An 18,816-nucleotide genomic window follows, 5' to 3' on the forward strand; every position below is an offset into this window, starting at 1 on the left:
GACGTGTAACCAATGGCACCCCATACCATCACGTCGGGTGACACGCCAGTATGGCGCTGACGAATACACGCTTCCAATGTGCGTTAACCGCGATGTCGCCAAACACGGATGCGACCATCATGATACTGTGAACAGAACCTGGATTCATCCGAAAAAATGACGTTGTGCCATTCGTGCACCCAGATTCGTCGTTGATTACACCATCGCAGGCGCTCATGTCTGTGATGCAGCGTCGAGGGTAACCGCAGCCGTGGTCTCCGAGCTGATAGTCCATGCTGCTGCAAACGTCGTCGAACTGTTCATGCAGATGATTGTTGTCTTGCAAACGTTCCCATCTGTAGACTCAGGGATCGAGACGTAGCTACACGATCCGTTACAGCCATGGGGATAAGATGCCTGTCATCTCGACTGCTAGCGATACGAGGCCGTTGGGATCCAGCACGGCGTTCCGTCTTACCCTCCTGAACCCACCGATTCCCTATTTTGCTAACAGTCATTGGATCTCGACCAACGCGAGCAGCAATGTCGCGTTACGATAAACCGCAATCGCGATAGGCTACAATCCGACCTTTATCAAAGTCTCCTTCTTTCACAAGGCTTCACAACAACGTTCCACCAGGCAACGCCGGTCAACTGCTGTTTGTGTATGAGAAAGCGGTTCGAAACTTTCCTCATGTCAGCACGTTGTAGGTGTCGCCACCGGCGCCGTCCTTGTGTGAATGCTGTGAAAAGCTAATCATTTGCATATCACAGCATCTTCTTCCTGTCGGTTAAATTTCGCGTCTGTAACACGTCATGTTCGTGGTCTATCAATTTTAATGGCCAGTAGTGTATATAAGAACAACCAAATTGTGCATGTTTTGAATTTTTATGGAGGTGACATTTTATAATTAACTTGACGCCTTTCGGCTATATATTTTGACGTTTCTCTGCCGCTACATGTAACACATTTGTCCATATTTCCTTCTGAAGACGACGTTTTTATAAACGTTGAAGCCATGATAAAGCGGTTTTCAAAAACATTCCAATTTGCAACTGATTGTCTGTTTACTATTTCTAATACAAGTATTTGTTTCCAGATAGGAGATAATGTATGTACCACTTTTGGTTTAAATTGATCTAGGGGTGGTGGAGGAGCTTCATACCCACAGCTTTGCCAGAGTACCCGAAAGTGACATATTTTTCACATACAGTTAACATAACTATACGTATATTTCACCTGTATTTCTGGCAGATTTCGTCCTGCAATTTTATTTTCAGGCGGTACAATATTTGTTACGTCTGTTTCCTGAACAGTGTGTCGCACAACTCTGTAATCTTGCAGGTACATTCAGGAGTATATTTGGATACTGTCAGTGAAATTTATTGCAACTAGAGTTAGCCGCAAAGACGTAATAAATTAAACCGTCATGGGTGGTGGGAGAGTTTTACTTGCAGCGCAGCGTTAATCATATCATATCACCTGAATTATGTGACGTAAGACGATATAATTTAGTTGGTACATTGCAGATCATAACTAAATACTGTCTGCCAAACTTGATGTAAAATGAGTCAGTTGTACAGGAGTGATAAATTTAATGGTCATGCATGATGCTGCAGTTTTTCACACATCTCAGTGTTTATAACGGCATCTCTCTCGAATTATGTGGCGTATAATGATACAATTTTGCAGGTACAGTGGTATTTGTGAATACTATGTTCAAAGCATGTGGTGAATACTGCCAGCAGTAAAAACATTATAAATTAAAACGTCTTGCTTGATGCGGTTGTTTTACGGCATAAACAGCGAAAATCTAAACTTTTCTCCTTTCATAATTATGTGGCGGTTGTCGCCGAGAAAATGTTTCTTAAAAATTTGAATTTATGTGTAAAGTTTATTGCAACCAACTAAGTGCTCTCATTCCCAACCACTGGTTGAATAAAGGAGGAGAAGATTCGTGTTTCACACCCTGTGAAGAAACTGTCCCGGCAGCTCTCTTAAGCGATTTAGGGAAATCACGCGAAACCTAAATCAGGATGGCCGAAAGCGGATCTGAACCGTCGTCCTCTGGAGTGCTAGTCCAGTGTGCTAACGACTGCGCTTCTCTGCTCGGCGGTGCAAGGTGATTTTACAGATATTTAAAAGGGGACGTGGAACACACATGTATGGATTTTCTGTATTTTGTTGTGCAAAAGAGTCGTCTGCTAAGATGCTATATCTGCCCTTCATATCACAAATGCTCTTGTGTTCTTTTTTCTGCCTTATTCTGTGCTTCACATCTGCGAAGTCACTCTGATACACGGTCGCGCAAAAGGTGACGACAGATTGCGATGTATCATACTGATTTTATGTGTTTTTTATCTAGAATGTTGCACGTGGTGGATTTTCGGTGTATCCTTTATAATGTATTATTTGACAAGGATACTTACACATGCTATTTGTACCAAAATTAAATAGAAAAGTTTTAATGAATTTTAAAGGTATACTTTCGTCATTTTTGAGTAACATGAATATAAAATAATTTCAAATTAATACATTATTCGAACTAATCAAGGTCAAACGAATAATTTCATTCAATTTAACGACACGTATTCACCGTTCTCAGCTATTGCGGTGCAGTTTTTTGCAGCAATGAAATTGCGCGTGACGCCGCAAAAGATCAGTATTCCGCTATTCCGTGAAATGATCAGAACGCTGAACTGTAGAGCAACAAAAGATAATTACGTGGTCCTTGTTTAAACAAGCGCCACGCTCGAGAAGAGAATTCAGTAAATGGTGATTGGTATCAGTATATCAATTTATTTTAATTGAAGCAGTGGAAGGCAGCACATAAAACGCGCTTTGGCGCTCGGCACACGCGATAGTGGAAGCGCAATAACCCTGTTTGCAGACGGCAACAGCTGTACTCACACAGAGCGCGCGTATATCAGCTTCCTGTCGATACGGCCAGTGTGCCGCCGTTTACCGAAGGCGCTCCGATTTATGGTAGCCTGCACAAATTCGCGGCCGTCGACACAAGGAAGTGCACAATTCAGAGGCAGGCCCTGCAACTGCATATACTCCACCGGACATTGAAATTTGCAACACAAATATGATGGCAAAGAAGACTGGCATGAAGTCTACAAGTGTCTCCATATGCAAATAAATAGCAATTTTAGCAAAAACGTATAAAGCAGGAAGGAGTACCGCCATGTACATTTCGAAACTAAGAGCAGATCGCTCATCCAGCATCTTATTCAGAAACCACATTTGTATGTTGGATGAATGTAAAAAGATAGTTCTCTGTCGTAAGTCAGCTTTTCACAGCGGCAAGATCATCGCCTGTCGAGACTTCTGCGCCGGCCAGAGTGGCCGAGCGGTTCTAGGCGCTACAGTCTGGAGCTGCGCGACCGCTACGGTCGCAGGTTCGAATCCTACCTCGGGCATGGATGTGTGTGATGTCCTTAGGTTAGTTAGGTTTAAGTAGTTCTAAGTTTTAGGGGACTGATGACCTCAAAAGTTAAGTCCCATAGTGCTCAGAGCCATATGGACCATTTGAGACTTCTGCTCGTGTTAATCGGGATCCCATGAGTGTCATATACTTATGGTATCGACAGATGCACAACGGATATAATCGATGCCATACTCTACGGCCCCTACCGAAAAGTGTCCGAAATGGTGAGATACATTCATCACTTGACAGTGCAAGATCGTACACCTACGTCAGTTTTCGCGACAAAGGTAAAGGACTACTTTGCAGCAATAAAAATATTCACAAGGACAGGGCAATGACGTCACAAGCACCGTGGACTGCTAACGCAGCGAGCATTCAATAAAATCTTCTCATTTTAGAAGTCACGTCAGTCCGAGCGAAACACTCGAGCGTTCGATAGCTGCGCTTGCCATCGTCATCTTCAGTTAAAAATCACTGACTACCGGAGCTGGCACGGTGTTCTGCTTATACAGTGTCACTCAGCTGCCCCTACCTCTGGGTTTTATGCAACCTGCAACACCTTCAATTATTCTCTCCCTCAGTACACGTAAACAATTAGTCCCACAGAAAAAAAAATACGACCTTTTCGTTGCTTTTCTGCTGGAAGCTGTATTTGTCAAATTATTTAACAAAAGCATAGTAAACTACCTTCAAATGCGTTTTCCTTGAATAATACGAAAAATGTGGCCTCCAGCACAAACGTATCCCATTATAAAATTTAACTACATTAAATTTCATACGGAAAGATACAGTTCATTCTTTTTTTTTTTTTTTTGTAGGACTATTAATTTGCATGTAGCGAGCAACAGAATATGAAAATAAATAAATGTAAATGTCGTGTGACTAGGGTCTCCCATTGGGTAGACCGTTCGCCTGGTACAAGTCTTTCGATTAGACTGCACGTCGGTGACTTGCGCGCCGTTGGTGATGAAATGGTGATTAGGACAACCCAACACCCAGTCCCTGAGCGGATAAAATCTCCGACCCCGCCGGGAATCGAACCTGGGCCCTTAGGATTGACATTCTGTCGCGCTGACCACTCAGCTACTGGGGACGCACAATACGAAAATTTGACGGTGACATTTGAAGTCGCTGCTGGCTGTCTAAAGCCAAGTGGTAGGGGCAACTGAATCATACTGCAAAGATACAATGGGAGCATCTGAAACTTTACAATGAGGGCCAGAGCAATGCATACACGGAAATCAAGGTGGGCAGCTCCTTGAAGCTCCGTCTCACCACAGGACTTGGGCCCAAGGAAATATGAGCCCACAATGGACTTGTGACGTCACATTAGTTGCCTAGCTCAACAAAACACCATGAATGCTCAGCTACATCTAGGGCCAGACAGGAAACTGGCATGTGAATTAAAATGTAGCAACACGACATGAACTCTGCCTCGTGTTGTCGAGAGGTTGAAAGTGGTTAGCCACATAACTATGAAGTTTTAAATTGGTGTCAAGTAGTAACTCACTTCCTGTCAGTCGCAGCAATCCGTAAGAGTTTTAGTGTCACGTGTGTGTGGGAAATCTTATTAGACTTAACTGCTAAGGTTATCAGTCCCTAAGCTTTCACACTACTTAACCTAAATTATCCTAAGGACAAACACACACACCCATGCCCGAGGGAGGACTCGAACCTCCGCCGGGACCAGCCTCTCAGTCCATGACTGCAGCGCCTAAGACCGCTCGGCTAATCCCGCGCGTCTTTAGTGTCACGTACTGTGATGCATACCCTGGGGTCTTTATATCTTGTTGGACATGTGCAGGAGAGGTGGTGACAGAGGACAGCGCCACGTTTGAATCGGCCGTCCCGTTCCCACGGTGGGACGGTGCTGCTAGGAGCTGTCCAGCCCGCCTTCCATGCTTGTATCACACCGACCCTCTCTGAATGGTTCCAGGCACTGCCATTGCATCTTTATAAGTAGAATACCATGCCAGTCTGGTGCAGTCAACGATTTTAAGCCCTAATGTCGATGGCAGAGACAGCTATTGAAATCTCGAGCGTTTTATTCAAAGTAACGCCGCTTGCAAACCGAGAGGATTTTGTTGAAGCATACCATCGTGAATGACGCCGAGGACGCAGGAACCATAATTGTGACATCGCTTGATTGGGGTAAAGGGTTAGACGTACCAGCCCAACACTCGACACTCAGTTGGTTTCACTTTGGTTTTTCAGACTATTCTTGGCTCTGTGGAAGCTATGGGATTACGAGTACGAACGTTGCCGGATTGCATTCGTCATCGTCATATCCGATGGACTGGACTGCCACTGGCTGCACCCCAAGGTCACCTCTAATTCGCATAGCCAGTAGTTACTTGAGCAGCCGTTACACTTCTCATGTGTTAGAGCCGGTGGCTGGATCATATATTCAAGATTTCCCTGAGGTTGCCTCTCATCAAGATGATAGCGAAAGACTGTCATGCTCTTCTGACCTAACCACTATGCTGAAGATGTTCTACTGTTACCCTGTTCACTGTATGCTCCATAATTCTTACCCTTCGGAAATGGGTTGTCATGGATTAGAGAGAGTCTTACATGCATCCAGTTATCAGCCACCACTATTGCACTCTTACATACGACTGAAGAAAAGCGGACTAATATACCCGTATCTGTCATCTAACTTCACTTTAACATGTTGCTCATTCAGGTTAGCAAGTTCGTTGTCACCAGACGTGACGTAATAAAATTTCGCACACTGTGAACTCTGTCTATGTCGGCTACAAACATAAGCGTATATTATTCCTTCAGTACTGTATATGTAAGAAATTAAATTCTCTGCTACCCTTCTTATTGTAGCAATTTCGGTATCCAGCCATTTATATTAAACAGGGAAGTCAAATAAGGGTTCGTGTTAATCGACTACGTTTTTATTTTGTCTAATACACAGAGGAGAAGGTGCAAAGTGGGACACAGGTGTAAATATGGGCAACCATCATCAAAGTGATATGGCAGATGCTGCAGATTAGTAGCCACAACAGTGAATTGTACCAGTGAGCAGTTGGAATATTGCTTTTAAGTAATGTGGGTGCAGCGTCGATTATTTGCTAACTGTGTTTGTTTCAGACTGTTAACCGTTGTTAGGTGTGTGAGCGTCTCCATACGATTTGTTTAAGGTAACTTGATAGTGAATGCTTAAATCAGTATCCCAAGCTACATTTATAAAACACATCCACGTCTTTAGTTACGCTCGCCTTTGGGTTTCATGTAGTAGTGGCCGTCTGGCCTACGTTAAGCTTCTGTACATAAATGGGCTCTCGTTTAAGGAACACAATACTCCCTCTGGCCTTAAAATGCAATTTTTCAGTTCAAAATACATTCTGCCCCAACATAAGAGCAGGACCATCACTCGGGGGCGCAAAGTAGCTTGCGCTGTCCTTACCAATGGAACTCCACACAAGCAGCACTTGAACAAATCGCTTGACAAATGTACTGTCAAGAAGAAGTCGAGATTTTCCCGGGGCGGGAGGCTGGCCAGTGGGCAAGGGTGGGAAGAGCAAAGGCCTTCACAAAAAGAAAATTTCACTTACTTAACAATTCGTTTCTTCTCCAAAATCCTCTCGTTGTGGACAGCAATAGCGGCCTGGGAAGTCACTGACGGGAATATACCAGACGAGCGATGAAACCTGCACCTTTGGTGATAGAAAACTCTCTCAAGAGACTTGCGGAGAAGTGTTGGTTCAATATGTCAAATGCCAAATGTGGACACTCCTAGATTCCACCTGGGCTGAAGGTGCCATTAAGTTTTGCGATTTCTGTAAATAAATTTTGATTCGCTGTTCTTTCAAAATGCTTAAACAGAGAAGCTGCTGTCTGTAGACTAGTCTAGGATGTGTAATGTTTTAATGCAGCGTTCTTAGAATATTTTAAAAATTTCTCTTCTTCGGGTATGGTCAATATTTGAACCCCATATTTAGTGGTATTTTGCAGGTTTTATCGTGATTCTTTGTTTTAGAACTGAGACAGTAGATATTGATCGATGTTTCCCTCCTAACCTCTAATAAACTTGTTATAATTGCTAATGAGAGTAAGTATCTGGACTTTTCCCAAAAGAAAACATCTTTAAGAGGAGAACATCCATATTTACACCTTTTCCGTTAGCGTTGTCTATGTTTAGTGTAGACGAACTTCAACACGAATGGAAGAACTTAATAGAGCTAGTTTGAGGACAGTCCACAAAATCAGTTGTAATAATGAATGAAATTTTCACTCTACAGCGGAGTGTGCGCTGATATGAAACTTCCTGGCAGATTAAAACTGTGTGCCGGACCGAGACTCGAACTCGGGACCTTTGCCTTTCGGCGGGCAAGTGCTCACCAACTGAGCTACTCAAGCACGACTTACGCCCCGTTTGCGGTGACATGGCTTTCTTTCAGGAGTGCTAGTTCTGCAAAGTTCGCAGGAGAGCTTCTGCAAAGTTTGGAAAGTAGGAGACGAGGTACTGTCAGAAGTAAAGCTGTGAGGACGGGGCGTGAGTCATGCTTGGGTAGCTTAGTTGGTAGAGAACTTGCCCGCGAAAGGCAAAGGTCCCGAGTTCGAGTCTCGGTCCGGCACACAGTTTTAATCTGCCAGGAAGTTTCAATTGTAATCTTGCCTTGTCCAGGCTCTTATTCGGTATTACAGGCCAAACACATTCGTGATTTGGAAAATTTCTGTTACTTTAATTATCTTTTGACCGGATGCTCTATCCCAACACCCGTCAGTTAGCGTACGTGGTGGAAATCGTTTGTGCCGTTCGTCAGAGAATCCTGCAACTTTTGCTCAGTTTGTAATAATTTTAGCAGGTTGTGTGTCGTATATCCTGAGGATGAGAAAAGGAGCCGAGTATCAGTCCAAACACACCCAACTGTGTTATGCCGTTCACGGCAACCTACCCATGGGACAGTAAATGCCCTCTCCGGTTGTTGCTAGTCTGTGACCAATAGTACTTTATGACACAGTCTGATACAAGTAGTCCATTACTCGTTCTCGGATGGCAAGCACAAATGCGAAGGCATTGTGGTGCACTTGGTGCACAAACAGCGATTTTTCAGTGTGGTTGCCAGACGTGCTCGATGAAAGCCTTGATGAAGAGCTTGGCTGTCTTCATGTTCACATGCAGTCCAGCATGGGGCCACTGTCACATCCAAATACGCAGCAAGACTGGGAGCTGCATGACTTGACCATCTCACTAAATGGAGATCCACAATGGGGCTCCTTTCAAAGGCTATCCGGTGCTGATAACCTTGTCTCACACGAGTATGGCGCATCTCCTTCATGTCTGCCGCTGTCCACGCCACTCATATCCCCTACCATACTTGGTAACAACACTAAATATCGACAACACTAGCGTACTCAGGCCACGGATAACAGCAAATCTAACCATTTACATATCTACCAATGGTGTTTGTATCTGGGAAGCTGACTCGACAACCTATCATGTCTTCTTCGTGATTCACTTTCTTCTGTCAGCCAGTGTTCACTTGCTGACGCAGCAATACCGTGGCGTTCCTTTTTCTCAGTCCACGAATTCGCAGCATGTCGAAAAAATGTTGAGAGAGCAACAGATTAATGCTAAATTTTAAGCGAAGCTTGGAAATACAGCCACAGATGCTTTATTGAAGGAAGGGTACGCTGACAAATGTATTCCATGTACTCACGTTTCAGAGTTGCTTAATAGGCTCAAAGAGGGACGAAAACAGACTGAAGAGGTGTCAGGTCTAGGACGAAACTCAATGCCAACAACGGAAGAAACCATAGAAAAATTAGAGGATTTATTCCGAAAAGGCCGTCGACTGTGTATTAATGCACCTCGACAAAGAAACAGTTCTGTAGATTTTACAGTTTCAAACGAGGGAACTTTTTTTTTCAAATACAATGCTCTAGAGCGTAACGTCTTTCAAGTCGTTGTAACATCCACCCTACTCCCCAAATTTTGCTCCATGTGGCTTTTTTCTGTTCGAGATAGTGAAATCAACACTGAAACGAATAATTTTTAGAAAGCTGAACCCATGAAATAACAAGCGGCAGAGAACATTAACATGCTTTCGGAAGATAGTTTCACTGCTTTCAGCGGTGAAAAATTCGAACTGGGCGGTGTAAGGGTACTGGAGTGGAGTATTTTGAAGGAGGTAGTGTGGAAGTTATAAAAAAGTAAAAATAATGAATTTTATATAATTGGGCTATTTTCTTAACTGAACTCCGTATATTCAACAGGTAATCGTGAATGAAAGCACTTAACGACTTCCAACGAACTTTGGACATCACTTCAAAGGTTTTGGAAACTTTTTCCCTCTAACATTTCTCACAAAACAATGAAAGAGAAAAAGTTTATCTCTTACAAGAGTCTAGAAGTTCATGTAGTAAACATTCAGCGTCATGTATGTTTTAATTTGTTACCTCTTTACTACTCTCTATTTGCTTGAAAAGTTGTACTATTGTGCGACACGTAGTTCAGAAGATATGAATTCATAAACATAAAAACGCTTGGAAAACTAGCTGTTTAATACTTGGGAGTTCGATTCTTCAAAGGAGCGATGATGAGAAGGATGGCTGTTACTGGTGCGTCGTTAACAGAAAATGTGACGCGTTTATAAAAGAGCGTAAGACGCGAAATTTTTATGTAAACATTGGAAAAGGAAACATTACATCGAATTTACTCTCTATTGCGTGACCATTAAATCTAAAAGGTCTGTCAGCTCCTGCACTTGATAGTGCATATCGTTTCATCGTTTTTTCTTTTAGCTGTGTACTTAATTCTCTATTGTCTTGAGTTTTAACTTACGTCTGTTGTTTTCAGAATGATCCAATAAAATCTCTTACAGATTAGTCCTCATTCGAAAGTTGTTACACATTATTCTATTGAAATGAAGTGATCGTATGGCAGTTTTGGTCAGGGGATCCATTTGGGATTGTGCGGCAAATATTTTTATTTCACGCTACTACGGCAGTTCGACCGTCGGTGAAATTATGATGAGGGCAACACAACAACCAGGGAGTAAAATCTGCCATCCGGCTAGGAATCGAACCCCAACCCCCTCCTTGACAATCAGCGCGACTGACCTCTCATCTACACAGTTATGTTAGAACAATTAGACAGTAAAATTTAACTAAGGAACTTGGTGCTGCAGTATACGACATTATAGTTATAAGAATTTCAATGCACCGTAGTAGAATAAATCATCATGCACTCTGATTTCATTGGTATACTTAGATTAAAAATTATAGTCACGAAATATCTAGAAAATTATACACGAGTTGTAACGGAGTGTTTAACTCGGAATGACGCTTATTGGGTTGTTATTGAAATTATTTTGATGACAGGCAGGTTGTTTTCATTGAATTCCAAAAAACTGATTCTTCGCTTATATCTGACAGGAAAATATTTTGGTTCCTAGAGTTTACGGAGAATACATGTGTATTATAAGTGAATCTGTAGTCTTTCCTGCCCAAAAAGCTTATAAATAATCAAAGAAACAAGTCTTCCTTGTGATGTGACGTACGATCTTCTTGTTTTTCCCGAGGAACTACCACGGAAGACATCTTTCTTCACACCGTGATGCCTCAGTACATTCCACGAAGGTGAACTAGAAACATTCTACACCACTGACGAGAATTAGATTATCACAAACATTAACTGATATTATACACTCCTGGAAATTGAAATAAGAACACCGTGAATTCATTGTCCCAGGAAGGGGAAACTTTATTGACACATTCCTGGGGTCAGATACATCATATGATCACACTGACAGAACCACAGGCACATAGACACGGGCAACAGAGCATGCACAATGTCGGCACTAGTACAGTGTATATCCACCTTTCGCAGCATTGCAGGCTGCTATTCTTCCATGGAGACGATCGTAGAGATGCTGAATGTAGTCCTGTGGAACGGCTTGCATGCCATTTCCACCTGGCGCCTCAGTTGGACCAGCGTTCGTGCTGGACGTGCAGACCGCGTGAGACGACGCTTCATCCAGTCCCAAACATGCTCAATGGGGGACAGATCCGGAGATCTTGCTGGCCAGGGTAGTTGACTTACACCTTCTAGAGCACGTTGGGTGGCACGGGATACATGCGGACGTGCATTGTCCTGTTGGAACAGCAAGTTCCCTTGCCGGTCTAGGAATGGTAGAACGATGGGTTCGATGACGGTCTGGATGCACCGTGCACTATTCAGTGTCCCCTCGACGATCACCAGTGGTGTACGGCCAGTGTAGGAGATCGCTCCCCACACCATGATGCCGGGTGTTGGCCCTGTGCGCCTCGGTCGTATGCAGTCCTGATTGTGGCGCTCACCTGCACGGCGCCAAACACGCATACGACCATCATTGGCACCAAGGCAGAAGCGACTCTCATCGCTGAAGACGACACGTCTCCATTCGTCCCTCCATTCACGCCTGTCGCGACACCACTGGAGGCGGGCTGCACGATGTTGGGGCGTGAGCGGAAGACGGCCTAACGGTGTGCGGGACCGTAGCCCAGCTTCATGGAGACGGTTGCGAATGGTCCTCGCCGATACCCCAGGAGCAACAGTGTCCCTAATTTGCTGGGAAGTGGCGGTGCGGTCCCCTACGGTACTGCGTAGGATCCTACGGTCTTGGCGTGCATCCGTGCGTCGCTGCGGTCCGGTCCCAGGTCGACGGGCACGTGCACCTTCCGCCGACCACTGGCGACAGCATCGATGTACTGTGGAGACCTCACGCCCCACGTGTTGAGCAATTCGGCGGTACGTCCACCCGGCCTCCCGCATGCCCACTATACGCCCTCGCTCAAAGTCCGTCAACGGCACATACGGTTCACGTCCACGCTGTCGCGGCATGCTACCAGTGTTAAAGACTGCGATGGGGCTCCGTATGCCACGGCAAACTGGCTGACACTGACGGCGGCGGTGCACAAATGCTGCGCAGCTAGCGCCATTCGACGGCCAACACCGCGGTTCCTGGTGTGTCCACTGTGCCGTGCGTGTGATCATTGCTTGTACAGCCCTCTCGCAGTGTCCGGAGCAAGTATGGTGGGTCTGACACACCGGTGTCAATGTGTTCTTTTTTCCATTTCCAGGAGTGTAGTTATGCTTAATGCTTCGGTGATGATTCTGTAAAAGAATGTAGCTACAGAATCTAAAGGAAGGAAAAGAAAACTGTACAGTATGTGACGAAAAGTTTCAGGACACACATATGTAATGCGGGATTAACCACTAGATGTCACGAGAGGCGGAATCGCAAGTGTAAAACGAGAAGCGATGAGTTATCCTGTCAGTGTAGGAGCAATAATAACCAAACTGACGAGCACTATAGAACGTGGTTGTATAAAATGACATGCATTTAGAGGAAGGAATCACCCGTGAATTCCACAGTGCTACCAGCATTCCAGTTGGCACAATGACTGTGAGTAGCATTTTAAAAAGATTTTTATACAATGGCCGACTCGAAGTCACTGAGGTCTCCTTGGCAACAACACATAAACCACCCACCTCTGTTGTCGACTCTAAGCAACACTTGATGTGGTGTAAAGAGCAAATTAGCTGGACCGTGAATTTTAAATTGTTTATTTGACATCACAAACGGTCGTCAAGCCACAGTCACTAATACAATAAAATTTTAAAATGTTACAAATCTAGTTTCGACGCACTGAGCCGTCATTTTCAAATGTAATCACAAACCTGGGAAACAGCATTAATAATTGCAACCACTGTTCTTTCAAATATTACGAAAAATACATAAAACCAGTAAACTGAAGCAAATGCAGTAGAAACGGGTCACAAGACGCCATGAAAATTGTTGGTTGAACATTCATTTCCCACCTTGATGCAGTGTACATGAAAATTGGACAGTGAATGATTGGAAACGAGTGATTTTTTGTGATTATCAATCCGACTGGAAAATTTGGATTGGGCGAATGCAGCGGGAACGTTACCTGTCATCATGTATAATGTCACGAATAAACGGCGGAAGAGGTGTTGTTAGGGTGTGCAGGTGAATTTGTTCAAATGGATCTGAGCCCTAAGGGACTCCACATCTGAGGTCATCAGTCCCCTAGAACTTAGAACTACTTTAACCTAACTAAGGACATCACACACAGCCGGCAGGAGTGGCCGAGCGGTTCTAGGCGCTATAGTCTGGAACCGCGCGACCGCTACGGTCGCAGGTTCGAATCCTGCCTCGGACATGGATGTGTTTGATGTCCTTAGGTTAGTTAGGTTGAAGTAGTTCAAAGTTCTAGGGGACTAATGACCTCAGCAGTTCAGTCCCATAGTGCTCAGAGCCATTTGAACCATTTGAACATCACACACATCCATGCCCGAGACAGAATTCGAACCTGCGACAGTAGCTCTCCCGCGGTTGCAGACTGAAGCACCTAGAACCGCTTGGCCACACCGGCCGACGGTGTATTTATGGCTGGGATGTTGTCCCCTTACTGCACCTAAGAAAACACTAAGGCAGAAGGATATAAGCACTATCCTCAACATTGAGTACATAGTACAGTAGAGGAACAGTTCGAAGACGAGGAGTATTCTTATAGGAACGACGAATCAGTCATAGAGATGCATCAATGAGGCAATTGCTTGTGGGCAATACCATTCCTAAAGTGGACTAACTTGCCCGGAGATCCAACCTGAGCCCAGTGGGGCCCATTTGACATCATTTAGGAAGCTAGAACGTCGACTTCACTCCCGACTCTTTCATCATTACTTTTTCTGATTCCGACTCTTGATGAAGAGTGGCATACCACAACTTTCAGACAACCCACTGACAGTCTCCTCACCAGAGTTAAAGGTGTCAGCAAGTGTGGACACATCCAAAATTAATGTCCATTAATGTCCGGATACATTTGATCATAACATGTTTACATCCTTCACTCATCTTGTTTACATCCTCATCGATGGAGCTGTTGGAGATTCTAGGATACAGTGGGAAACCGATCACATTTTTCTCAGAGCAACTTGAGCTATTTGGGAAATACATGAAAGCTTAAATCTGTATGGTGGAATCAGGATTTTGATCTGATACTGCCCAATGTAAGTCACTGTGTTAGCTACTGAGGTACTTCGCTATCCACAGCAATTAAATAGTTACATGACACAGGATATCGTCCGAGTTGGTCTCTGCAAAGCGGAACGAATCCATCATGTTACAACAAGTACGTTTGAAACCTTCTATTGATAAATTGAATAGCATGTGCCGCTAGGGACAGAAAATATTTCATCGAAGCATACCTGGAAGGAAGGAAGTGCTAATAACTGCTTTCTACCTACGCACTTGAGCTGTGCAAACAGAGGCTTGAAAAGCTTTGTTTATTGATATCTGGACCTTGCGTTGGTGTGGACTTCGACGTGGAGATGTCAGTAGAGGTCCGTAGAGGACGTCAATCAACTGTGAAGTACGTCGCTGTCCATGTTCCGCCCACAACCACCACTAATCCGTGGTCCTCATTCGGTTAATGCCGCCCGCGCAAGACCAGATTGTACGCAGGGATAGATTCAGCTGGTGCATTATAGATACTGTGCTTGCGTCCGGGTATCTCCGACGAGGAATATTCTGTGCTTAGGTCTGCAGAAATTCTACTACTCTGCTGCCACGGACATGAAAATGAAATTAACGGTGCGGCTAGTTCACAAGCAACTCTTGGTATATTAAAGGCGAAGAACGTTCCTTTAAAACGTACATCGCCAATAAATGTTTTGAAAAGTCTAAAGACCACAAATATCTACATTCAGAAGCAAGTTGTACGAAATTCAGAATAACTTCTTAGCCATAGTCCACGTGAGATAGAAGAAGTAGTTGTTCATATAAACGTTTGAAATAATTGCGAAAAGGAATAGATTTCTTCCTCTACAAATTTCGCACTAACACTAAGGAGCCTTGGGAAATAACCGAGAGTCGAGAGGTGTTTCGAATACTGAGTAAAAGTAGCGCTATAATTTTCCGTGACACACTAATCCGAAAAAGATTGCGCTGGTGGCACGAATGTTCTCAAAAGCCTAATTAGGTGAGAAAATTAATCGATTATTTCATATTACGGGTAATCTTTGTCAGCTATTGAAGTCCATGCCTGTTGATACAGGCATTCTATATTTTGCACTTTCCTCCTCATTTCTCGTCAGGTTTACCACTGATGGAGCTCTTATTTACTGCCTCGACATTCTCTTACTCTCCTTATCCCAAAATTTTCCCTTCACATACTCGCGGCATTAATTCTTTTCTTCATACTGAGGAAGGATCTCCTTGTAGGCAATCTCATTCATGCTTTTGATGGATGTTCGCTTTTGAGTTCTATGATGAGTCATTTCAAAATTATTATTTGCTGTCTCAATGACTGCTGTACTTAGGAACTGAAGAGGATATATATTGTTATCATCTACGTAGAAATTTTATTCATGACCAAAAAAGTAAAACTGCATTCACAATTCTCCTTGCTCCTCTTTCAGCGCCACACAAATGACCATTTTATTCAGTCAGCGAAGTCTTCGGTAATCTTTAACTGAAACCATACGAAAAGGCTCTTACAGGGTGCTTTAATCTGGGACCAGATGTATCCTTTTTTTTAACTTTAGCACAAGTATTTACCCTTCCTCTCTTGTTTGCGAAAAGGCTTCTGGCAAGCTACGGCAGAGCTAGGCACTATGTTACAGGAAAAAAAGCGCTTTTTTTAGACAGTAGGGAATTTAAAATAAGGTTGTTGTAGCCTAAGGAAAAGACAGGAGGGATCCATTAGTGAAAGGATGAAGGGGGGGGGGGGTCAAGGACGGTAATTTTTCTCAATTATTCTGAGATCGCTTTTGCCCAGTGTTGAAATTTTCATTACTAAATTCGTATCCGCTAATTCATGAGCATAAATACATATCGCTGCTCGACGCAGATAATTCGTATGTACGTAACTCATTTTTGTTTCTTAGACTGGCCAAAAAGCAATTTTTTCTATTTACTTTGTTACGACAGCACGTAAGTAATACTACTAATAATGACATCGAAAAGAGGGACTACATCAGATTTCACACTTTTGAATCAATTATTGTAAGTAAGAAGTTAAATTTCATAATGTTCGTGAACTATTGCTTAAGCCTGAGTTTATAGTTTGTTTATTCATCAATTGGGTGGAACTGTCAATGCCACATGTAAAATTTATGATGAATATTATGTCCTGTGCTTTACACGTCTTACGAGGTCATCACTAATCGTAATGTCATGCCATCATGTGTGGACAAATAATGCAAATAAAAATATTTGCACTTTGCAGAAAGTCTTTTTTTATCCAACCAAGTCAAGCAAATGTTAAATTTTCACATCAGTGAACTACTGTTTGACTCAACCATTGTTCGACAATTCATTAGAGTCATTAAACCGTTTGTTGTGCAGCTCAAACTTTATTCTGTCTAATGTCATTCAGGCTACGCAACTGAAGTACGAAACCACCATCAGCTGCACCTTTTCACGGCACCTAACAGTAATATGAGAAATGGAACCGTGTTTTTCCTGAATGTAGTAGCACGATACTCATTTTTATCGGACAATATGGAAAACTCTTAAAATCAATATATTTGAAAAACTGGCTTTCCTAATCCACAGCAATTGCAACGATCTGCTGTAAATTGTCAGTGATGATATTTTTGTAAATAACAATTGAAATCAATTTGTCACGCAGATATATTAAAGATTTCAATTGCTCACCAAATGATAAAAGTACGTAAGTTATTTATGTTGTTCGTGATAGGTAACGATAAATTCCTCCAGTTGTTTTATGGAGTGAAGTCACAGTAAAATATGTATTCTGGATGTGCCGACAGTGCATCATATGTTTAATATACAGCTACTGTAGGTTCAAAATTACGTAATCACCATTTCCAGAAGAAAGTTTGTGAATATCGACGGGGCTTTAGAAAGTAAGGAACGAGTGACATTGTATTTCAAGTAGTGACAGAAATGCTCGCTGAGGACTTCGGTAGTTTATCATTTCCGCATTCACCATGTTGTTACCTTCTGCTGTTGACAGCAAAGAGCCACATTATTGGGATGAAGCGAATCGGAGACAGCCTCGGTGCTGGCAATTTGGTGGGGCTCTCGACGGCGGACGTAATTGCTGAGTGCGCGCGCTCGATAACTTTTCAGGTGGATATTGTTGGAGGAGTCCCTTCGTTGACTTGTGTGACAGCCGCTATTGCCGTCAGGGTGACGGGCAGTGATTAGATTGCTCCAGCAGTTGGCGGGCAGCCGTTTGTTTGGGCCAGAGGACACCCTCCAGGGCTAACAGGGGCCAGCCGCGAATGGGACTTAATCTTTTAAGTGCGGTCCGGATTTGTAGGGGGGAAGCCAACGTGAATACTGAAAGCCCTGGGTCGGCGCGGAGAGGAAGAAATATGGCCGAGCACGGCGATTGTGCCGACCCGGCTGCCGTAATTGGGGCAGCCAGCCAATGCCCTGCAAGCAACCTGTGCGCAGGTTCTGATGGCTACTTTCCAGTGAACGTTCTGCTCTCGGGACGTCAGGGAAGAATTCTATGTAGTAGACTCTTGGTAAAACCCCACTACAGCTGTTGTTACATATACGTCTATTACGCAACAATCAATTACATTCCTAATTAACCATCTTGTGGTAGCAAAATCTGCTGGTGCAATGACAAAAAAAAAGTCTCAGCGACGTGCATAATGATTTCCTTCACCGACCACCTCGTACTCTCTATCATGTGGCTTTCAGCGATTTTTCTGGCTATTAGGCATTTTTTGAGTCATGACTTCGACGTATTTTGGCACCTAAAGGTGTTCATTTAGTACGAAACCGAATTTGGTACAGCAAACGTACATGTGATAACAGCTTTGGCGATTTTTGTAACATTCGTATTGCTCAGCACAAAATGATCAACATTCTTTTGTTTAATTGACAGGGCGCGGTGTTCACTCAGCCCACTTTGGCAATTATCTCAGTAGCTGAATAACGTCATGAAATGCGTGTATATATAAGACTACCGAATTTTACACAGAGGTTAAAGTAAAGAAGAAGATAAAGATGGCAGCAAAAATGCTAATTTCGTAATGACGTTAAAAACTTGCAGGGGCGATGGAAAAAAGTAGACGTATCAATATGAGGCAAAGAGACCAACATTATACGCGAAAATCGTTCCGATACCTCAGACTGTGGACCTCTTCTGCTGTCGGCTCTTTTCTTGCCGTGTTTCCGGAGGAGGTGGTATGGATCAAAATTGGAAAAACATTGTCTAGTAAACATGGACTCTAAGACGTATACCTGGAGAGACGTTCCCATAGCACTTAGGGTATGCACTTTAGAGCCAATGTTTGCTGCACATTCTTATTTTATTTTGATTCGTACTACCTTGTCCCAGACTATGGAAAGCGAAGAGCTTATGGCTGGAAGAGCGTCACTGTCAGAGGTAT

General features: G+C 43.5%; 1 protein-coding gene across 1 annotated transcript in view; it reads left to right on the forward strand.

Moving 5' to 3' along the window:
* Positions 1-18,816, forward strand: part of LOC124796117 (hemicentin-2-like) — a 790,202-nt gene that overhangs the window by 711,255 nt on the left and 60,131 nt on the right. The window contains exon 13 of the mRNA XM_047260206.1: positions 2,741-2,762. Within this exon, the coding sequence (XP_047116162.1) occupies positions 2,741-2,762 (22 nt within the window). The remainder of the gene's footprint in view (positions 1-2,740; positions 2,763-18,816) is intronic.

The sequence above is a fragment of the Schistocerca piceifrons genome, chromosome 4 (genome assembly GCF_021461385.2).
Source record: "Schistocerca piceifrons isolate TAMUIC-IGC-003096 chromosome 4, iqSchPice1.1, whole genome shotgun sequence".
In the NCBI taxonomy this organism is placed as follows: domain Eukaryota; kingdom Metazoa; phylum Arthropoda; class Insecta; order Orthoptera; family Acrididae; genus Schistocerca; species Schistocerca piceifrons.